This window comes from Xyrauchen texanus, chromosome 22, assembly GCF_025860055.1.
Source record: "Xyrauchen texanus isolate HMW12.3.18 chromosome 22, RBS_HiC_50CHRs, whole genome shotgun sequence".
Taxonomy (NCBI): Eukaryota; Metazoa; Chordata; class Actinopteri; order Cypriniformes; family Catostomidae; genus Xyrauchen; species Xyrauchen texanus.
Genome location: NC_068297.1, coordinates 39,206,505 through 39,231,657, shown reverse-complemented (window position 1 = coordinate 39,231,657; position 25,153 = coordinate 39,206,505). Strand labels below are relative to the sequence as shown.

The following is a 25,153-nucleotide window of genomic DNA, read 5'->3' as shown; positions in this document are numbered from 1 at the left end:
ATTTCATCCTTTTAAAAAAAGTCCACTTGAAAAGGGCAGAATAGTTTGACCAGTTTTTAATTACAGCATGTTCATTGAGTTTATGGCATGTAAACATATACTTGTATCACAGATTAATACCTGTAAAAATGTGTCTACTGTAAATAACTCATTTTTACGTGTACATATTTAAATAATTAAAATACATGATGACTAACCAATTTCTTGCAAGTTCTTTGAGATAAAGTATAAAGTATTTATGATGATTTTTTTAAATGTTTGTTGTAATTTATCATGTACAATAATTTAATCGTGATTAAATATGTGATTACTTGGTTTACATTTTTTCAACTGATCTACAGCCCTAATTATGACATAATATAACTAAAATGCATAAAAGAAAATTTAATGAATCCAAATATGAGAACTGATTTGATTTTTTTTGTTTTGCTCACATTGTATTTTTGGCAGAAAAATATCCTGTGAATTATTCTTAAATAGTTTTTAAACTATTGTCTTTCAGGTTTGAGTTTTTTTTTAATTAATCAAAATCACTGGATACGATGTAGACACAGTATTTCACAGCTCTACATCAGCAGTGGTTAGTTAATTACATGATTATTCATCATGAGAAACTTTGGTCTAACGAGTAGGCTGATTTCCAAAGCAAAATTTTAAAGATTGAAAAAATACAATAAAATAAAAGAATAATTAGGGGAATCATTAAATTATGAACAGGATACTAATTAATATGTAATCATGTAATCCATAGAAAGTAACTAATATTACAAGGTTTTAAAAATGTTGTATTTTATTTTGTAATCTGATTCCATAATCCATATTACATGTAATTTGTTACTACCCAGCACTTTATGTTGTGTTTTCGAGATACATTTTTCTTGCAGAAACACTGCTTTCTACCATGAAACTCAAGAGGGGGAAAAAATATAAATATAAATTAAAAACACAATAATAAAAAAGACATTTTGAAGAATGTTGACACTGCTCTTTTTTTCATAAAATGAAAGCAAGTTGAAATTTGAGCATTCATTCTGCCTAACATCTTTTACATTCCTATGGAAGAAAATTATAAAATAGGTTTGGAACAACATAATGACAGTTTTTTTTTTTTCTTTTTTTTTCCCCCCCCACAAGTGGTTACTCTGCTAGGACACATTTGTGAACTTAAGAGGAACTGAGTTCATACATCTACAAAAAATCACTGCGAATCTTTAGTTTTGAGAAAAACTCTAGCATCATTTGCTTGCATGTTTTGAAATTTTGTTATCTAATGCAATGAACATGAAACACACACCCACACGCACCTTTCTTGGCATCCTGCAGTTGCCGCATGACCTCCTCTCGCTCCGCCTGCTCTGTTGCTGTGGTAACGCGGAAGGAGCCCTCTCGTGTGAAGGTGGTACGGTTGGCGTCAAAAGTGGCCGTGACGCCACACTCTTTCTCCCGCTTCTGTTTGCGCTCCAGACAAGCAGCAAATGCACAGCCCACCGCATGGCTCAGACGCTCCCCCTGACACAAACACACACATCATCTCCCGTTAACCAGGTAAATGCACACAAAATCAACACATCAGGTGCCAAAAACATGTGACAATTTGAGATACTGAGTCTGCATTAAGACACGGCTGGCTGAATAAGACTGGATTAAACTGGGCCGTGCATCAGAGATTAGCATCAAGAACTCTGATAACACCGATTCCGACAACAGCAGCAAGTCAAGGGTCACGCAAAGGATAGACACTGTCTTATGAGAAACAAATGATCATGCTGTGAAGTCAGATTAGAGGGCAGTTAGTCCCAGTTAATCCCACTGATATACCTGCATATAACCCGATCATGATTGGAGTTGATACGACACATGCGAGTTCTCACCGAGTCTTTCATGGCCATAAAGCAGTGGCAGATCCAGCGGCGGGTAGTTCCGTCCCTGCAGATGTAGGAGAACGCATGCTCAAAGTTCCGATCCGGAGCACAGAACGACACCTTCTCTATTGTCTGGTCCAGAATCAGATCCTGACAACAAAGCCAAAAAAATGCATTTAATTACAGCTTTCAGTTTGATTTTTACCAAAACAAAACATTCTGTATTGTTATATACTTCATATATTGTCATATCCAGCAGGCCTTCATGCACAGATGAGCAATAACAGACTCTCGCCAGCAGGTGGCAAAAAAAGCTGCAGAAAACTTCATTTAACTGCTCCTAACAGTTGGCCATTTCTGCATGTGTCAACTTACACTGGATCAGTCTTGGAGTGTTTGTGGGTAAAAATGCAGTTCTTATGAATTTACCATTTTGCAGTTTTATTTAAAAATACAGATGCAGTCAGGATGTAAAACAAGTACCGCTTGGGTGAATTTCAGCAAAGTGGGAAAGGACTGTGGCATATGATACAATGTCATATCTAAAGTGATGGCTGTGGATCTAGCATTGGTGCTCATGTCTTCTATATTCCAAGTCTTCTAAAGACTTACAGTATGTGTGAAGAACAGACAGAAATGGAAGGTATTATGTAATCATGAAGGTTGGGCAAGACACACAAGAGAATCAATGGCATTTAACATCAATGGTGTTGATGAGGCATATTGTAGTACTCCCAAAAGTGAAACACTGTATACAGTATATATACACCAGCCACAACATTAAAACCACCTGCCTAATATGGTGTAGGTCCCCCTCGTGCCACCAAAACAGCACCAACCCGCATCTTAGAATAGCATTCAGAGATGATATTCTTCTCACCACAATTGAACAGAGTGATTATCTGAGTTACTGTAGACTTTGTCAGTTCAAACCAGTCTGGCCATTCTCTGTTGACCTCTCTCATCAACAAGACATGTCACACTTTTAAGCATGGATCCAGAATATTTTTCAACCAGCAAAGTTTGAGCGCTTGGTAAACGGTATGCAAATGTTTTTTCCTTGTTGCTCTGGTGTGCTGAGGGGCCACTGTGCCTGGTTAAAACTGTGTATGTTTAGTGTTACGAATGTTGTCAATGATGCTTAAAAAAATTTGCTAATTTGAATTATAAAGAGAATTTTATAGAGAGAAATTCTAAATGAGATCAATTTTGCATTCAGGCTTAAATTTTGATGACGTCTTTGGTAAGAGCCAGTTTGGGCTTCAGCTTAATACATGTGCAGACCTCTAGTACACCAAGACAAAATTTCACTTTTGGGAGAACAACCTCGTTGAGAACTTTATTCTATTTAGGCCCATGAATATTGCTTGGGAACAATAATAGACAAGCACTTGTTCTGTGGTTACAAAAACACATCAGAGGTCAGTTTGGAGTCCTTCGGTACCTTTGTCTTGTCATCTACGACCCTCAGGCCATCCGCAGACACCCAGAGAATGGCCCGCACAGCTTTCTTCCCCGCCTGTGTGAAGAGACCACATTCAAACAGTCACACATGAGTCACAAAGAGAAAAGAGTTGTTTGTTCCACAAGTTCCCCTGTTGAGTCCCTTCACCTTCCTGGATGTTAATATACAAGTACATTCATCTACAAACAACACCTGAAAATAGAGAAAGTCTTTGAGTTTTGAGAATGTTACAGCAGAGAGTTAAGAGGAGATGTACCCGTAAACAAGAGTAGAAGTGAAACTCACAAACACACACATCCTGATTGAGGGAGCTTGTGTGTTCACACTTAAATACATGTCTAAATTAGTTCTTACATCCACACTTTGTTTACTTGAAAGGAGACTAAATGAGTTTTGCCCTTTTGCACACAATCTTCTATCGTTACAGATGCGTTTAAAGACTATGAGGAAAAAAGTACACACACATACACACGCTCACACAAATTTATACACATATATCCACATGGCAGAACTTACTTTTGCAAAGAAGCCCTTGAAGAACTTTCTGTCCTGGAATGGAGGGATGATAAGGGGTGTTGGGGTGGGAAGAGAGGCAGGAGAGGGTTACAGATGAACTGACACTCAACAGCGCTGTTCCAAAACCTAGTGATGTCTACTGTCTACATAGGCAGCTATCTTCGAAGTTCATTTTTAGGAACACACTTCAAAGCGCATAGCAAATAGTGCGCAAGATTAGCTATTAGCTAAACACACACACACACACACACACACATATCTATCTATCTATCTATCTATAGAGATCTATCTGAGAGACAGAGAATGTGTGTATATATACATATACACATATACATATAAATACATATATACATATATATATTTATTATATACTATCTATCTACAATTGTAATAATTTTCTTCTTACATGGCTCTTTGGAATACTCATTTATTTATTAAAAATAATAGTAATAATACAATTAATATAAAACAATTTAATGTTAAATTATTGTTTTTAGTATTATTACTACAACTACTACTACATTGAATAATACAATTTAAATATTTAGAATATAATTATGAAGATAATATTTAAATTTCACAAATTCAGTTCAATCAAGCTTTTATTTTGACGGAGTGAAATAAGTGAAGACCTTCAAGTTCCTGTGTGTATTCTAGCTACATTTGTAATAAGTGCCCCATTCTAAAAAATATTGAAATGTTCACGAGCATATTTATTTTATTTATTTATATAATTAATTAAATTGCATCCTTTTGCGATTCAATAACCAAACATTTACATATCAGGACCATATTTAAATTTGCAGTAATAGTACAATTGTCATTCGTTTTATTGTAAATTTGTCAAATTCTGGGAAATCCGAATTTTACTCTTAATTCAGATTGTATTTTAATTTTTTTATTCAATTGCGCAATTTTGTCTGTTTTTTTCTGCATCACGGAAATTATAGGGCCCAACATTTGACTGTTCATGCGGGTATTGTGGGACATTTTCAGACTCCTGTTCTATTGTATCAATCTGTGATTGCAAGTTAGCTAATAAAACAATTTAAACTCAAATCAATATTTCATGCCCATTTTTTTGTTATTTGGTTAAAAAGCCAAGTATTAAGCAGGATAATAAGCCTGATCACCCTGTCATGGATTATTTTGTGATAATGACTGTCTGAACATGATCCCTTACGTGATAGTACACACAAAAAGTGTTGAAAATAGTAAAAATTGTATCAAGTTAATAAACTATTTGCGTCTATCTTTTTCAGTACTGAACAAAATACAAGCATATTTATATTCAACATTTCTCTCGAATCGTCTGTCAGTGATACATATATATAATTATTTTTTTTGTTTCATATTATTGGCCCTCTTAGGAAGCAGCACAATGTTGCGGTCTACCCTTCTGGAACAGCCTTGTAATGCATTTAAATACTGTCTAAGTAGGAAGCTTACTAGGTTTTGGAACAGAACTGATGTCCAATGACTGAGTGTGTCAGTTTGTACTCTGGTTTAAGGAGTTTCAATGTTAAGAGTGATTGAGAGATGTGTAGTGAGAAGGTAGAAAAGATCACACTTCAAGCTCACCGATCAGACATCAGACTCACACATGTGGTGCTTATCATTGTGTATGCTGATGTTAATGGTGCGGTTACTTTTCTAGTATTAATACACTATGTGAGTTTTATTAATACAGTATTCTTATGTATATCATTATGTTAGTGATGGTGATAGCTTTGAACAGTAGTTTTTTGTTTCAGGATTTGTTCTGATGACCTCATGTGGCTTCTTAAACAAATGTTCTGGATTCAATACAAGTTAAGCTTCAAGCACAGCATCTATGCATGCTGTTGATTACCACAGAAAGTAATTTTCCACCCACAAGTCCAAAAACATGCAGGTTAAGTGAACTGGAGACTCTAGATTGCCCCGTAGGTGTGAGTGAGAGTCCCCCAGCCTCTGAGGCATCCGGCATAAAACATGTGACAAGTCAAATATGCGGATCACGGATGGTCTGCTGTGGCGACCCCAAATGGGATTAGCCAAAAGAAGGTTTTTATTAAAGCACTTATATTAGGGCTTGAATAAGGATGCGTTAATTTAGACCTGCATTAGCCGGATGCTTTTGGAGTGTCTCATTTTGGTTGCGTTGCATCATAAACACAGCGGTTTAGGTTGCTGTGTCAAGTTTAAAGTAGTTCGAAATTTTGAAAAACATGTCTTGAGACCGCTGCATTCGGATCTGCACTCCATCAAGCTGTGTTTGAACGAGACTCTGCTTGTGCTGTCTGATGTGGGTAAGTGTGATTTGTTCTCTGTATAAGATGTGTGTTGCCTAAACAGCTTACTGCCCCCTGGAGAAAACAGGTGGTACTTAAAGCTTAAATTGTTCCGATGGTAGGAATATTCCTTATCACCATCCGGGCATTCATTTGTTTACATTATTAATTGCACTGAATGAACACGTTCCATTGACAATTCCATTTAATAATGTAAAACAATCATTAAAAATATTGCCGTAAACTTTAGACTTGTTCAATATGGGAATAAAACAAACATTTACTTCTAGAGCCACTTTTTGTATTATATAATCAAATGCTTTACTTGTCTGCCACAATACTGCAATATATTTCAAACTGAATTATTGTATGTAATATATAATTATTTGAATTAATATGTATAATTTTTTATATTAACTTGTCTTTATTTGGGGGCCTTTCCAGCAAATATTGATATATGCGATTAATTGTGATTCAGCATGTCATACAATTAATTTAATTAAAAGTTTTAGCGATTGACAGCCGTAGATTATATGAATTCTTCCATAAAAAAATGTATTATATGAACAAATGTATTTTATTGCAGCTGTTAAGTTGCCCAATCTGTCCTTTTAGTAACTACTTTTCTAAGCAGAAGAACATATTTATGCATAATTACTGATGTAATTCCAGTGGTAAAGTTATCAGCAAGAAAAAAGTTATGTTCTAAAATATATTCACTCAAAGTAAGAGTTATGTCAAGTCCCTTTCTAGCATTGCTACACATATCATGCGAAATACTATAAAGTGTGTTTGAAGGTGTATTGCGATGTAATGTCCTATGGACTCATTTTAAGTCCATATATGAAAAATGGCTTTAGCTTGTTTTTGCAACTCTTTTCAGAATGACAGAAAAAAAACTAAAAAATCAAATAAAATCCTGTAGCAATAGACAGCACATCAACCATTCTGTCAACAGAGCTTGAAGGATTGAACTCCGAAAATTATTTTAAAAGCTGAGGCATCAGAGTCTCATGCTGGCAACGCCAAAAGGAATGAACTAATTCTGGCTTGGGTGTTTGGTTTAGTCCCACGGTAATGCCATACTTCCAATGTACAGAGGTTTCAGAAAAAAGAAGTGCACCATTCACCAAGCCTAATACTCACTTCCCTTGATCTACACAGAGTCTCAAGTCCCTTAACTGAGGTTCTGGTTTCAGTTCATTTAATCATGCCCACCAAAACCATTATATACTGACCACACATCAGTTAAGGGCACGGTGAGTTTCATAGAATGAGACAGAAGTAACGTGAATTGGAAAGATCAGAGTTAACATTAATAATGTTACTGTAATTCGAGTACATGCATGCTAAAGTTCACACATGGCCATGGGAGGAAAGCAATGCTCATTGGGTTAGAAAAAGTGGATTAAGGGGTCAGAATGGGATTGAGATGCTCTTAATGGTGCATGAGAACAAACCTGCTTAGAAAAAAATCATAAAACATCATAATGCATTCACATCATTACATATGCAAAGGAGAAGATGACTGGAGTTTATATGACAGTGGAGGTCTAATGTTATTTCATAACAACCTCCACTGACGCTACAGACAGAGCGAGATGGAAAGAGCAGGCAGAAGCCATTAAGACAAATAGAAGACTGTAAACAAAAGGATCAGCAAGTAAACAAAAACACTAAAGAAACGAGGAAAGAAATATATCATAAACACAGTGAGGCAAAATCCCTAAACATTTGCACCACTTTTGCACAAAGTATTTCAGCATTTTACTAACTACCCGCAATCTAAAACGCTTAAATAGTGCTACGTCTTGAGTATTTAAATGAAAAGTTATTGTCAAATTTTTACAAGCAAACACACCTCCTTTCTATGTAAATTCAGCTCATTATAGATTCAGCGCCTAGTTCACAAAACGTTCTGCAATTTGCCCGGCGCAACTAATATTTACCGCCCGAGGAAAACAGATGGTATCCTGATTTTTATTTAAAAGAGATGTTTGCACATTTTCTGTCAATCATAGCAGCAGTATTATCAAATAATGATCAAATGATGGAGAAGTGCGTTGTAACATGGCATATATCCAGATGCATGGTGTATTCAGGTGCACTTTCGATATGTTAAAGAGATGATTCAGGTGGCAGGGAGTGGAGTGATGCAGTTTAGACTCAGCAGACAGTGCCGGTTTACTGTGGTCTGATGCATGCTCCGCTATACAGTTCTCAGAACCGGACTGCAAGATCGGAACTGCCCTGTGCAAATTGCGTTCAGTGCAGATTTTGTGGGCGCATCTTCGCCACTGCCTGATCTGCATAATTCCTTTAGTGAAATGGATGCTAAACCAGTGAACACAGATGTCATTTGTACTTATGGAAATCTCCCCTCCATGTTGATTGTCATGTCCTGTCATCTGAAACCCCTTTACCACTGGAATAGTAGCACTGGAGTAATGTTTGGCCGGGGATCTGCAATTTAAAATAGTCTAATTTACTTGAGAGCTACATGACGACAACTAATAAGTGTTATAATCGAGCTGCAGATTTTTTTGTTTTTAAGTTTTGTTTAGTTTTTTTGCGCATTCAAGCTACAGTCTTCATTTCTTTATTTTCACAAATATAACATTTGCGTGCATTATACATTGTTTCCCGTGATTGTTGCTGTGTAAATACATTTAAAGACGGTGTAGAGACGGACAGCTCTCAATAGCATTTGGTGAGTCACGTCCACATCAGAAACTTGCAGAATGAAGAACGACTGAGAAATCGCAGTTATTTATGGCAATAATATTAGTAGGTAAAATATGGGAGAAAGTATTGCAAAGAATGAAAGAGGGAAAAGAACTTGGAATGGATCAGAGTCCAAACAAAAGACGGAAAAGCCTTGCGTAAATAACTGCTGTAAAATTTGGGAGGCTAATTCGGTTTGACACATATTGTAATACATATTAATATTTGTCTCACTTTTTAAAAACATCTCATACAATATGATGCATAAAACAAATTGGTACAAGAATCAAAAGGACCCAAACATAATAGTGTCAATAATAAGAGATAGAAAATAATATAATAAATAGGCCTAATATGGAAATATGCAAGCAAGCCTAGTTAAAATCATGAATTTACTACATTGTTGTCAAATGATCTCAATAGTTTGTTTAATTTCTGCATCCAATTATCATCTTGAAAATAACATTCTTATCTTATTTTGTGTCAAAACATATTATTCTTTGTTAGTCCAATGAAATAATGGGTTATTAAGAAGATTCAAATGTTGTTAAAATATTAAAATATTGTAGTTGACCACAAACTACCTTCTGTTTGCCTTCGGCCTTACATAAAGAAATATATTAGTGTCCAATTCCACATCTAATTTAAAGAAACAAGTGGAGCACTTAAGATAATAATGACACATCACACGTAATTCTTCCAATTGTGCCTTGCCTTTATTAATGTGTACTCTAAAAGTATTCTGAATACGTTACTTTTTATTTGATGTAATCTGAATACATTTTAGAGTATTTAGTTTTCAACCCAGAATACTTTAAGTAATCTGCCCAACCCTGCCAATGCGAATGTTCAACAAATGCAACAGTGCATGCTCTGATCTTTCAAAAACCTATAAGTTAAACACTACTTGAGCTCTGTTCCAAACTCTGAAGAGCTGCCACATAGGGGCGCCTGTTTCAAACTGGAGGCTGCAGATGTATGCTATTTGAAAGGAATATTCCAGGTTCAATACAAGTTAAGCTCAGTTGACAGCATTTGTGGCATAATGTTGATTATCTCAAAAATAATGTTATGATATGTGTGTTTGTGTGCATGTGTTTGACTGGGGCTGACATCAATTACATCACATGACCTTTCAGATGATGAAAAACATCATCAATCGCATTTGAAACCACCTCCAGATGTGATTAACCCTAACCCTTAAATATAGAGTATTATAACGGAGCCAAGACACCATCTTTTAAAAATGTATTATATTCCTGACTTGTATTTCTGTCCCGTGTTATGCTGTACATTATTTTCCATCATTAAATCATTTTTGTCTGGTAATTATTGAGATTTTGGTTTCACAATAAACTGCATCTGGAATTGTATTTATTTTGGACTCCTATAGTCTCTATGTCTGTGCCAATCATAGTAAGGAGTCGGCTGATTAACCGATTAATCGGTTATCTGTCTTTTCCACCACCTTTGATATCGGTATCTGGAAAATAGATCGACCTCTACTTAAAATTCTTCTTCTCAACAAACACACATACATGAGGAACTCCAGTGCATTAGATCTTCAAATGCCAGTTCTTTAAATGCATTTGTCGCTTTAGTTATCATTATGGTTCAGTGCGCCAATGAATAAAAACGATGCTCTGCAGAGACACTTCCTGGACACTGATGGCAAGATTCCAGCAGGAGAAAATCTCATTATAGTGGTCAGGAGGTTAGAGAGCAGCTCTCGCACCTCCCCATTCACACACACACACATCCAGTTGCTACTTCTATAAAGCTACTTTATATCGTGCTCTGGGTTACAGTGATGCTAACTTAATTAGTGCTGATTAGTTCTGAACATAACAAGGTTTGGAATGTCTGATCAAGGGTTTAACAAATGGTACAGAGCCATGAGACACAACATATACAGTATGTTGGAAGACCCAATGAAATTAAAATGGGATTTTTGTGGCTTTAAGTCCTTGTGTTTTGCTTTGAGGTCATCTAGTCGCAGAGTTGCAGGTGCTACACAGTCAGAAACAACACAACTTTACCACATTTTTCTCAGCTCTCTCATTTTTACCTCATAGGGACTGGACATGCTACGTTTCTAAACACCGAAAAGGTTGCTTTTCACTGGGGATGAAGTTTTGGGTTCTAGAATTTTGAGTATAAGTTTTTTTTTTTTTTTAAAGATGAAGGAAATGTTTTGCTCTCGTGATATAACATCTTTAAAAGACACAAGTTAGGTCTTGGGAAACACAAGAAAATTTAGTATTAATACGCTCCTTTGTCAGCAGGCATTTGTGAGAGTATAAAATATCAGCATTCCTAGACAAGTGGGAGTTTATGCACTGAGACATCTGTGAACTACAAGCTTTTGTTTCTTTCGACGGACTTGAGAAATGACTGAGTTCTTGTCTTTAACTTTGTGGTCGATTCACAGTTTACTAGTGAAACACTGAAACTTGAAAATCAGAGAGTAAAGAAAAAATGCTTGTAAAAGAGAGAGGGCCTACAGCTTCGTCCTCAATTAAACCGCACCAGAGAAAGAACGGCCGTCTAAAAGCAGCAATCGTCCACTGGCCTGAAGCGCTAATATAATTTAAAAAAATGCCTTAGCCAACAGGATGTGCCCCAAGCAGCTCATCCTCATGGAGGCTTCCAGAACAGAGGGGCAAGAAGAAGGTTACTAACAATAAGTCAAGGTTTTTACAAACCTCAATCTGTCAGGTGCCAGTGACAAACATCACGTCTGTACTATCTCCCCTTGTTTAACCTGGGTGGGGGCACGAGAACCTTGTCAATGTGGAAAATAGACCGCAGAGTGGATTTCTTTTTCCCTGAAGAATGGGATGTCTTCCCTAGAAACTAGCGAGACAGGAAACTTACATCTGTCCATCTCCAGGGGGACTGTGTGTGATTGATAAGGAGCTGATCTCTAGCTCACGTCACTCAACACAGCTGACACAGCGGATGAGGATTTGGGAGAGCAATACAGGGCCCTACAGTTTAGATATACTTTAATGAATAGTTCATTAAAACAGAATCTGTCATCATTTACCCACCCTCATTTCGTAGCAAATCCAATGACTTTCTTTGTTCTAGGCTGTCAAGCTAAAAGTGCACCATAAAAAAAAAACTAAGTAAGGTACAATGGGGCTAAGGGTGAAAGGCACTTTTGGTTTTATTGTCTCCCAAAACACTAAATAGCAACAAAAACATTTCCTAAACACCTGTTTGTCACCATGCACTGAAACATTTTCCAAATCGCTGAGGTGTTCATGTCCAATACATAAAGGTTGATTTTGAAATCATTTGATTGAATATTGAATATTTAAATGTTGCAAATTAAAGTAGCTAAGGCGCAGGGCCGTTTCTGAGCATATGGGGGCCCTAAGTGAAATCCTACTTGGAGGATCATTACATTTTCTCTTCCCTCTCGGGCCACAAGGGGGCATCCTATAGCTGTCTAATTGAGCCATAACAGATGCCACAGTCTTACTCACAGCTTTTAGTATATTAGAAAGAAAACGATAATGCTTTTAACTAGAAACGGCCCAGCTAAATGGAATGCCTGAAATATTAAATACATTTTTTGTCATTTTCTGTTTTGTTCAAGGAGATTAAATCAAAAGTTTTTCAATAACTGACCAATAAGTAAAAGATAGTATATCGGGAGGTAAAAAAAATAAATAAAAAAAGTGTCTAATTACTGAAGGGGCTAAAGCTACAGTATATCACTTTAAACTGTTGATACGCAATCGCCCGCACGCGAGAGTGATGTCACTCTGCTTACATTGAATATATAATTTACAGTCTATAAATGTAATTCATGTTAACAAATGATACATCTTTTCAAAGGTTTAAGGCTTCAACATTGATATCCGATCTCTGTTTCATGATAGCAATGCTCCAGAAACAGCAGTTTAGTTATTTGTGCCAGGAGTACAAATGAAAACATGCAATATCAAAACGGGACTTCATACCTTTGTTATGAAAACATGATCGCCAGATGAAGCCAATTCGCCACACTTGGGTCAATTGTCCATGACAAGCGTTCATTGAAAAACATCCAATAGCACTTTTTGTTCCATTCTGGAAGAATTACCCTTCGTCATTTTCTTCAACAAACTACAATCTGAGCAGCATTCATGTTGTAAAACTGTACATGATCTTCTATATTAGAGTATCATAAACAAACCGAGCCAGTCTCCAAAGTCTATTTTTTAAAATGCGGCATAGTTTCATTCATAACAGCAGAGCAGTGCCATCGGAGATTGTGTTGAATTTGAGAGGCGGAGCCTTAATTTGACTCTGTACGCTTCCAGCAATTTACAGAGAAAAAAAAGCAAATTTTTTGTTAGATCATCTTCAAATTTGAAATATAACTTCTTTAGACTTTTGGCTTAGAGAACATTGTATTTCTGGGTTGTCTTGGTACTTTTATTATTGTTTTTTAGATTATAAAAACATGTTCAGCACAAAATATTTCCATTACTATACACTTCAGCTTCTCTAACTTTAAAAAATAACAACATATATTAATTCTGAAACTTGGGAAATAAAGCCCAAAGTATCTTCTTTGAAAAGATACTACAACTGTGTTCATACTCCAAAGGGTCCAGTAAATACAACCATTTAAGTTCAGGTATGTCATTTTCATGGTTTGTGCTTAAAAAGGGGGTGCATATCAACAGGTTAACCCCCCAAAGGTTAAACCACGTCTCCAACTTTTTTAATTTTTACATTTTTAATTTTTAATTTTAATCAAAACAACCATCCGTAATTATTATTATATATTACTCATATATTACTATTACATCAATATTTAATAAAAATATATATTTTTTTTACTCTTGATACACTTTGTGACTAGAATAAAAAGCACAATATTCTTAATCTGTGCCTTACACCTGTTGCACCCAAACACACATACATCTTGTCTGCAAAAAGTAATACCATTTCTTTGTGTGAAATTGAGGATATTATTCACTTGAATCTCAATAAAAAACAAATGACACAAATGTAAAACCTGTCACGACATGCCTAAAGGCACAATATTTAAATAAACGTATGATATCTGAGAGCTGTCAGTTAAGCGAAGATTATGTAAGTGATAATGTATATTTGGCCAGTTGTAATCACGAAATAAACCTCAACAGGGTGATCAGTATCCCCCTTCAGGGGTTTATTTTGCGATAACAACCAACTGATTGTCCATCATCCTGTTTATTACACCGCTGCTAACAAAATAATTAAATACATGGATGTAAAATATTGATTTGCATTGAAACTATGTAACTATGTGAGAAGAAGAGAAATTGCAAAACAGCTAAATTCCACCTCCGTTCGCGTCGGAGCTTTGATGGGGTTTATTTTGTGAAAATGACCATCTGACTCATTATCCAGCTCATTAAAAGACTCTTTGCCAAATAAATAAATAAATGCACATGAAACATTGATTTGAGTTTAAATGATTTTACACTCACCTAAAGGATTATTAGGAACACCATACTAATACTGTGTTTGACCCCTTTTCGCCTTCAGAACTGCCTTAATTCTACATGGCATTGATTCAACAAGGTGCTGAAAGCATTCTTTAGAAATGTTGGCCCATATTGATAGGATAGCATCTTGCAGTTGATGGAGATTTGTGGGATGCACATCCAGGGCACGAAGCTCCCATTCCACCACATCCCAAAGATGCTCTATTGGGTTGAGATCTGGTGACTGTGGGGGCCATTTTAGTTCAGTGAACTCATTGTCATGTTCAAGAAACCAATTTGAAATGATTCGAACTTTGTGACATGGTGCATTATCCTGCTGGAAGTAGCCATCAGAGGATGGGTACATGGTGGCCATAAAGGGATGGACATGGTCAGAAACAATGCTCATTTAAACGATGCCCAATTGGCACTAAGGGGCCTAAAGTGTGCCAAGAAAACATCCCCCACACCATTACACCACCACCACCACCAGCCTGCACAGTGGTAACAAGGCATGATGGATCCATGTTCTCATTCTGTTTACGCCAAATTCTGACTCTACCATCTGAATGTCTCAACAGAAATCGAGACTCATCAGACCAGACAACATTTTTCCAGTCTTCAACTGTCCAATTTTGGTGAGCTCTTGCAAATTGTAGCCTCTTTTTCCTATTTGTAGTGGAGATGAGTGGTACCTGGTGGGGTCTTCTGCTGTTGTAGCCCATCCGCCTCAAGGTCGTGCGTGTTGTGGCTTCACAAATGCTTTGCTGCATACCTCTGTTGTAACGAGTGGTTATTTCAGGCAAAGTTGCTCTTCTATCAGCTTGAATCAGTCGGCCCATTCTCCTCTGACCTCTAGCATCAACAAGGCATTTTCGCCCACAGGACTGCCGCATACTGGATGTTTTTCCCTTTTCACACCATTCTTTGTAAACCCTAGAAATGGTTGAGCGTGAAAATCCCAGTAACTGAGCAGATTGTGAAATACTCAGACCGGCCCGTCTGGCACCAACAACCATGCCACGCTCAAAATTGCTTAAATCACCTTTCTTTCCCATTCTGACATTCAGTTTGGAGTTCAGGAGATTGTCTTGACCAGGACCACACCCCTAAATGCATTGAAGCAACTGCCATGTGATTGGTTGATTAGATAATTGCATTAATGATAAATTGTACAGGTGTTCCTAATAATCCTTTAGGTGAGTGTATAAGCTTAGTTGTAGAGATCACACAGTGATGTGAGAAGCAGGTAAGATGACTCGCAAATTCGCAATACCCCAGGAGCGCTCTGATATGTGGATGTGCGTTTGTTAATCTGAGATATCAGACAGCTAGATGGCGCCACTAACCAATCAAAATAGAGTATTCCAGAGAGCTATGTAATAAGAGCTTGACAAACACAGTCACTATGAACTGTTGTGGCACGGAAAAGAAGCGCATAAGATGCTTTAAAAAAAGATTTTTACATTTTTTTTAAAGTGACGCACAAGAACATAAGCAGAACAACAGGCAGAGGAAGAGAACAGCAGGAGAAGACAGACACACTTTAAATAGATCCTTTGGTGTCCACTGCACTCTGTGGCAGCGTGGGAAATAGAGATGTGACGTGACTGGAGGAAGAGACTGAGCAAGAATGGAATGATGTGATTGTTAAGGTGAGCAACAGAACGCATTGATCCTGCACTGGACAAATGAAAGACGAAGGAAGTCTTGGGTAACAAACAGAAGATGTGTGTGTGTGTGTGTGTGTGTGGACACTAACCGTCTTCAGTCTCTTGACGGCTTCTTCACAGATGTGCATGCCACGAGACTCCTCCACCTCCACATGTCCCAGATACTGCACAGAGACACAGACAGACAGGAGTTTAGTTATGACATTGTGTCAGGCTGTTGTGACTCCTTGTTTCCTGTTCCAACAGGAAGAAATCAGAGTTTTTCGATTCCTGTTGGAACTACCAGACCAGTGGCTGCTGACACTCAATGCGCGGAAACGGTGGCGCCCTGGCCAAAACACACCCCGCTCACAGAAGACATCACTGCGTCTCGCCCGCAAGCCTCTTGAGACTGTTGAGGTCAGGCCGAGAGGCAGGGAGCTATTGTGCTTGGAGAGGAACTGAGGTAGTGAGAGGAAGTCCTTCCCCTTCCCCTTCCCCTTCTGAAACATAACAAGACCCAGAACTCCTGAGCTGCTTGGCTATGGTCAGAACGTGATATCAGCAGAGGCACATATGAGCCAGTCAAAAGGCAGCTAGTGTGGCGTGTCATATGTACACTTGATTTTAAATATTGGCATTTAATTTGTGTATTTAACTTTAATTCAGGAAATCCAGCATAAGGCTGTGTATATGCCACATCTATGCAAGAGTTTGGTATGTTCATTTCTGTGATTTATATTTTTTGTTTAATGCCTAAAAAATAATTACTGCAATTAATGCAGTATCAGCTTTTTTTCCTGAAACATCCGGAGTTGGTGTCCCGAGCAGGCTACTTAGCCTTGCAGGCTCCGATTAGGGTGGGGGCGGGGTTATAGCATCTGCTGCCTGTCAGGAACAAGCCCAGGCACATTTGTAGAATTGGTGACAGGGGACATGCACCAATTTTTTTTTTTTTGAAGGGGTACAAAGGTCAGACACCGCAACCCCAATCCAACCACAAACCTATCTGGTCTTTAATGTCTTAAATATGGCCACACAATGCACTATATAGGGAATTTTGCTTGTTTGTTAGTTTTTTGTGGCAAAAAAAATGTAATATACAGTACAACAAACATTGTGTCAAAACATTATGATAAACCTCTCAACTAAGCTGAGCAGACAACAACCATAATGGTAAAGGAGGTAAAAAAGAAAAAAAGTGACTAAATAAATACATTTAATTATTTGTGTAAACCAAAGTTTGATTATTCAAAAGCTTTCAAATAAATTAAATAATTTTGTGGCAATCTTTTTCTTAATATGCTACATATCAATGAACTAAGAAAAAAAAAGTGCCCCCATGTCAATAATCACAATCCGTCAAAAAGCACAATCCGTTAATTACATTTTAGTTTTGTAATTAAATAAATGGTTATTTTGGCACAATTATATTTTTGTCTACAAAACTAATTTCAAACATTGAAGCATACGCCATCAGATCAAAAGATTTTTTAAGATCATGAGAAACATTTCAGTCAAGTATATCAAAACTTTTGACCGGTAGGGTGTATATATATATAAAATTGAAGACAAGTAAACAGTTAGTAATAATAATAATTATTATTATTATTACTGACTGTTTAATTGTTTTCAATAATTACTTGAGAACTAAATATCTTAAACTAGTACTTTGTTGTGGTATCGAAATTTGTATTGAGACTCATTAGATAGCTTTAATATGCAAGCAAAATGAACGCAACTGAAATATACCCAAATTACTTGGAATCTAATCAACTTCAATCACAATCAGAGCCTGTGCATCGAATGGGAGAATCTGTATAGCTACCCATCCCTACTTCCCGACTCATTTAATTACATGGCGTATTTCAGCATGACGTTAGTCGAAAAGGAGGAGAAAGTTACCACATTTTGATGAAATTACCATTTCATTTTAATTTTTTTAAATAATGAGCACTCATGAATAATAATATTCTTTCCTGGTCTCATTGTTTAAGAAAATAAAGGTTATCAACCAAACTGATGGTGAAATCAACATCGATTTTGATTTCATCTTCACCTTAAATTTAATCTATATTGGCTACTTCTAGAATTCCATGTCCAGCCATTGAGAGTTTAAGTCTTTTAAAATCAAACAACTGGAATATTTCAGAAAATTGTTAATTATTGCAAGTGTGGAGGGTGTTTTATCCAGAACATTATATGATGGGTCCACGGGTCAGATTATTGCAGTCTTTGTTAAAACTGTCAACAGAAGCGACAATGGGACAGTCTTTGAGAATGATGAGAAATGTGGTTTTAAATGTCGAGACTCCATCTGACATAGCTTATAACCTGGCTCTCAACCAGTTATTGAGCCCGAATGAGAAAACCAGCTGTCTATAACCACAAGAGCGTCCATTTTCCATTCACTATAAAAGAACACAGCTGTAATTTAGCAGGGAAATGGGCAGAGAGTTATTCATAGAGCAGTCAGATGCATACTCCAGCTCTGCACCGCCTACCGTGTCCTCAGCAACTGAATGTTTATGTGGACTGGTGATCAAAGTCCACTTTCATTCCATTTCATTTCTTTTAATGTTGATTAATACATTTCTAAACAGGTGAGCAAAAGCATAGCGAGAAAGACAAGGGGATAATGAGTTTAGAATTGAGCTTTTTCAATGACCTCACTCTCTTGAGAAGCATTATTGACACATAAACAAGGGTTTACCACTAACTATTTTCAGGGGGTTTGCATTTATTAGATTTCCACCAAAATACTTAAGTGTCACTTATTTGTGTTTTTGGGAATGAGTTCAAAATCAAAAATGTGGACATTTGTTACTAGGGCACCGATTCTTGAGATAAGGGACAAAACATTCAATAATGAACTATTTTCTGATATATTCCAGTTACACCTCAGGCGTGCATTATTTTTAAACAATTCAATGGGCCGAAGTCAATTATTCTGCTTACACCAAGGTTAGCACACCTTTAGACAATGTTCAGGGTTTTATCTCAAGACATTTTCTGGTTATCGTCCCTAAAATGGTCTTATGAGAGGAACTAGTTTTTTCACCACGGATTAAGCGTCTTGTTTGAATACAGTCCGAGCCTTCAGTACTAGTTCGAAAACGTTAGAAATGGCAACGGAGGATTGTGAGGCTTGCGCTTACTGAATAAGGAGGTAGTGCGTTTGTGCATGTGTGTGTGTGATTGAAGGACCAAAAGAGAGAGAGAGAGAGAGAGAGAGAGAGAGAGATCGCTCGCTTCTGGGATTAATTTATTTTAAATTTTTAGTTCCCGTCTAAAGTAACATTTCAAAATCGCCACAATGTAAATCTAAGCACTTCTTAGCAGCAGCTCGCCATATTTCCGTTGTAACATTTTAACAACTGTTTTCAACCCCACTGAGATGCAGGTGTGCGCTGATATGCTGGCTCTGATTTTCTCTCACGAGTGTGTGCATAATGTGTATAATGTATGTATGTGTGTCCACATGTGTGAAAGGGGGAGCGTGAGATATTTCAGATAATATAGAAACTGTTGTATTGATCAAGTGTATCTAGCTTTGGTACAGCTCAAGCCTGCATTGCTAGTTCGAAAACATCACTTTAAAACTAGCAACGGAGGATGCGCTGCTTCTCAGCATTGGAGTAACAGGGTAGTGTGTGTGTGTGTGTGTGTGTGTGTGTGTGTGTGTGTGTGTGTGTGTGTGTGTGTGTGTGTGTGTGTGTGTGTGCGTGTGTGTGCGTGTGCGCGTGCGTTGGTGGGTACATGAGGGAGAGAGAGAAACTAAGAGTGCACCATTCCCTCCTGCTGCAAAGCACCCCCACAACATGATGCTGCCACCCCCAAGCTTCACGGTTGGGATGGTGTTCTTCTGCTTGCAAGCCTCACCCTTTATCCTCCAAACATAACGATGGTCAAGTTTTTGTTTCATCAGACCAGATGAAATATCTCCAAAAAGTAAGATGTTTGTCCCCATGTGCACTTGCAAACTGTAGTCTGGCTTTTATGGTGATTTGGAGCAGTGGGTTCTTCCTTGCTGAGCAGCCTTTCAGGTTATGTTGATATAGGACTCGTTTTACTGTGGATATAGATACTTGTCTATCTGTTGCCTCCAGCATCTTCACAAGGTCCTTTGATGCTGTTCTGGGATTGATTTGCAGTTTTCGCACCAAACGACGTTAATCTCTAGGAGACAGAATGAGTCTCCTTCCTGAGCGTTATGATGGCTGCATGGTCCCATGACGTTTACACTTGTGTACTATTGTTTGTACAAATAAAAGTGGTACATGCTCCTGGATTTGCTCTAGAATACTAGAATAAAGATGAATTATAGGCGTAGACTTCTAAGGCCATAAGCCAGTGTTGTGTTGCACTGATGTAGGCTGTAAAATTTATATAACAATTAAACAAATATCTAACTTGTTTCTGTATTCAATGTATATTACACTTCTTGCCATGTCGTATATTTCAGGTGACATTGTATTTCAGGCTGATCAGATCATTTGCTTGCACAAATCTAATTTGTGGCAAAGAATATGTGAAGTGAGGACAGTATATGTTATGCAGATACTAATTGTTAGCTGAATTCTTGTAAACTTAAAAAGAACCGTGCATTTTTTCAAACCAAAATATTTAGGAACTTTTTCATGTTTAGAGCATTATTTAACAATATTATGTATTATTAAAGGATCTTTTTTATATTAAGGACCCTTAATACTGTGCCTCACAACGACCAGTATATTATGCACTTGGCGCATCTTTGAGAGCTAAATATATTCCCGCTCGCATGTCCTTGAGTGATTGTTAGAAGACTCTGTTCCCTCTGTGTAATTTCAGTGCTCTCTCACTTGTTGTCTGCACTAAATACAACACTGGCCTGATCAGCAGTCCTTATTATCGAGCCCTTGTGAGGCTTTGCATTGTAGCGTGAAATTTGTGTATCATTACATGCCATATATATATATATATATATATATATATATATATATATATATATATATATATATATATATATATATACGTAGGATTCAGACTACACTGATCGCAGTGTGTGGTTCACACTGTTGATTCAAATGAACCAGTAGTACTTCAGTATTAATTAAATGTGGTAACTGTGTTGTCTGATTCAAAGATGACTAGATGGCTTCTCTCAGATGCGCACATGCATGGTAAAAATAAAAGAACATATGGGACACATCATATGATGCACACGTGAACGGTCAAATGCACTTCTTGGTCAAAAAGATCATATTGGTGAGGTATTAATGTTAACAATCATTTTGCAGTCTTGCAGTGTGTCTTGCAGTGTGAACACAGACCATCTCTCCTCCCTGTCAGCAGAAGAGAGACAGTGACATCATGATCACAGTTCAGTGTGCTTGTGCCTGTGTTCTGTTAATGAAACAGATTCCTCTTTATACAAGCACACACATTTGAGATCCCAAAACAGACAAGTTCTACGTCATGTAGTAGAAGATCAAAAATCCTAATGGGAAAACAAGTCCCTCAAAGCTCTGATAATCTCTGCAGTTAGCCGGCATGATTGACAGCTACAAGTGGTTCAGCACAGGTGTGTGTGTTTATTACCTTGACTGTGAAGCTGCATTTGCCCCCGCGTACGGCCTCCTCATCTGTCTGCCACTGGTGCGGTCGGCTGGATTCTGGCACATACACGTCTTTCTTTCGCCGAAAACTCTGCCGTAGCTTATTCATAGCTTTACCTCCTCCTATACACAGAAAGAGAGATTTGAGAGACATTAATTATGCCAATAAAGCAAAACTAAGTTCAAACTGTAAATGAGAAAGAAATGTAAATAAATGTCAAATCAATTACGCCATCCATCGAAGCATTTTTATGTAATTTTACGCCTCCTGTCTATGTAAACTACAGATTGCACTTTATCTGTAAAAGTCTATGCTAATTGCCTGCCACAATTCACATTGCACTGTTACCGCCCAAGGAAAGCAGGCCTCTACTATACAGTGAAGAATTCCTTTAGTGAATCAGGCGCAAAACCAGCACGTGCAAATACAGAGCACTTTTACCAGGTGTAATTCATTCTAAATGAGTTCTCCCCACAAGATTTCTCATTCACTGACACAAAAAAAAACAACAATTAAGATCTGAGCAATGTTTACTCCTCACACACACCCAAACAAAATGTCACGCAGTGCTGAGTCACATCAGAGCAATTGTGTAGCAGTCGCCTGTAGAGTCAGACACACACACACACACACACACACACACACACACACACACACACACACACACACACACACACACACACAAAAGCCTGGCAGAAAATTCTACAAAGAAAGAAACTGAGCATATAGGTGAGAGAGAGTGAAGTTTCCTCTATTTCCCTTTTAACTCCACACATGCTCGGATTTCATAACATAACGCTCATTTGAATGAGTCACACACACATGCAGGCAGTGAGAAACAGCTTCTCTTGAAATGAGGAAAACACAACAGTACATTTGCTTTAAAAGCCTGTGCCAAGCCCACTGTAAAGAAAATGAATAGCATTTTATCCAGCTTATGGGAGTTTATGAGTAACAGATGAGTCATGAACTGTCAAATAGTTTGCATCTACATAAAAACACATTAGACCAACAATATTGACCCAAATGTTGTCCCGACTAGATTAACAAAGTTGTCTAAATGAACAATTTCATACTGAACAATGTTGCTGGTTTGTGAGTTCCTGGCATCCCAGCAAACATTTAGTGTTATGGGCTCATTTTTTGCAGTTTGCTGAATTCATTTCAGCCTGGTTTTGTGAACATTATCTGACCGTGGCAAAGTTTTTGCAAAACGAAATTGCACGTGCCTTATTACACATTTCGTTATTCATTAAATTACATGTCCAGCAGGGGCGACAAAAGCGAGTGAAATTTATAGGGTGAATTAGATGGAGGTAAACGTACCTCCCTAACCTAAAATCTTTAAGGGATAGTTCACCCAAAAATTCTCTCATTATTTACTCACTATCATGATATCCCAGGAATGTATGACTTTCTTTTTCACCAGAACACATTTGAAGAAAAATATCTTACTCAGTAGGTCCTTAAAATGTAAGTGGATGGAAATTTCTCTTTTGAAGCTCCAAAACAACACAGTCAGTCAGCATAAACGTCATCAATATGACTCCAGGAGTTAAAGTTATGTCTCCTAAAACAAATTATCACTTTTGGTGCAAAAAAAGATCAATATTCAAGTACTTTTTAACTATAATCCAAGGTGAGGGTAAGCTTCAAGAGAGGGTGGAGTCCAAGAGGTCTCTCGTCTAACGCATTTATACTGCTGATTCAGACGTAATCTCATGTTCTCCACTCAGTTGAGACATCCAGGATCAGCACACAAATGCACCATTGTGAGAAAAGAAAAGGATAATAACAGATCTAATCCAAAACTAACCTAGCTCGTGTACAGTGTTCCTCCTCCTCACTTGCAAACAGCGCTGCTTCAGGCTGTGATGCACGTGCATCAGTTCTTGTGTGTTTCAAATGCCAATGTGATAACGTCACGTGTGCATACCGCTGCAGAACGGAAGCATGATTTAGAATTAAAAAAAAAATTACTTAATTATTGATCTGATTGCACTATTTGTGTCGCTTCTATGACATATTTGTCTCACGTGTCAGCTTGCGTGCCCAGCTGAGCTCGAACTGCAGTCATCCGAGGCCAAAGTCCAACAATCTACAGAGGAAGCTAATTACATTGGAATAAGTTTGGAAATGTAGGCGAGTCTGTAGCACAAGCATTAAAATGTATTGTTTTTTCAAATAATGCATTAGAGTTGTTTTGATATAACATATCACTGTGCAAGTAATAGAGCGGGAAATAAGGGCTTCGCGTCAAGGTATATTTTGCAATAACAATCAGCTTACTGTACATTTTTCCGCTTATTACATGGCTACTAACCAAATAAATAAATACATGTAGAGAAAATCTTGATTTGTGTTGAAATTATGCAATGTTAAAACAATAAAACAATGCTGTGTTTGACTGTTGGTGTTTATTTTGTGAAAATGACCATATGACACCTCATTATTCAGCCTATTACAAGACTACCTACCATATACACAAATTAATGCTTGTAGAGATCGCACAATGATCCGAGAACCAGCAAAGATGGCTCTTAAATACCCAGATAGCGGTCTGATACGTGGATGTGTGGTTGTTACAGAGAAATATCAGACCTCTAGATGGCGCCATTGGCCAGTCAGAATCAAGTATTTCAGAGAGCCGTGTAATAAGTGTATATAAAGTCAGCAGTTCTAGCAAACAGACAGCACCAAAATGAAGAGGAAGAATTTTAATAAGCAGAAGAGATTAGTGCATGTGTGTGTGTGAGATCAAACGAATGAGCTGGTGCCAATAAGTTCATCTACTGACAGAGAAAGAGAAAAACTGTGAGAAAAACACAAGAAAAAGGCACAGGAGGGGGAGAGAGAGAGACCTACACAAAACAGCTCTTCTTTGCTCGTGTGTATTTAGGTCATATGGATTGTGCATTGACTGAAAGCTGCAGGCAACACTCTGAAACTGCAGCACAAGAGAAGAAAAACACAACTCTACACATTCCTGCCACAACTCATCACCTAAAGACACTTCTCCTCTCCTCTGACATCATGCTCCCTCACTTCTGTTTCAGTCTTACATTTACACCTAGTTTTATATTCCTGTCTTCCTGTCTGTGTTTGTGTCTCTCTGTTGAGTGCATGTGAGAGTGAGTGCTAGCAACAGGGAAAAATAAAAGAGAATGAAAGGGAGCGAGCGAGCATATGTGTGTGTGTGTTAGATATGGTGGGAAACAGAAAACACACTGCAGCCTGGGTCATGTGAGAAAGCTTAGCTGCACATTACAGCCACTTTCACACATGAAACCTGTTAAATTGCTGGATTATTATTTTTATTTTTTTTCGGTAAAAGCATTACATCTGTTTTTCACACATGCAACGACCTTCCCTGTTTTATAAATATAACCACCATCAAACACTGCCACAATGCCAAAACAAACCATAAAATTCTCTGTTGTAATTTGCTGGAAATAACTAGCTGGACCCCAAGTACAGTCAGGCCTACAATATTATTCAGAAACGGTTCCATTTTTGTGAAAATACAGTAACCAGTTTCAGTTTCATTAACGGTTCTCGAATGTGCATTCTTTAGCCGATGCAGATGCTA

The 25,153-nt window shown here is 37.5% G+C and overlaps 1 protein-coding gene across 1 annotated transcript in view; it reads right to left on the bottom strand.

Moving 5' to 3' along the window:
• The window catches only part of LOC127662801 (protein numb homolog), a 78,671-nt gene that overhangs the window by 14,278 nt on the left and 39,240 nt on the right, over positions 1-25,153 (bottom strand). Inside the window, 6 exon segments of the mRNA XM_052154151.1 lie at positions 1,305-1,509; positions 1,872-2,012; positions 3,307-3,381; positions 3,844-3,876; positions 16,077-16,151; positions 21,547-21,686. Coding sequence (XP_052010111.1) covers positions 1,305-1,509; positions 1,872-2,012; positions 3,307-3,381; positions 3,844-3,876; positions 16,077-16,151; positions 21,547-21,672 — 655 coding nt within the window. The 5' untranslated portion in view covers positions 21,673-21,686.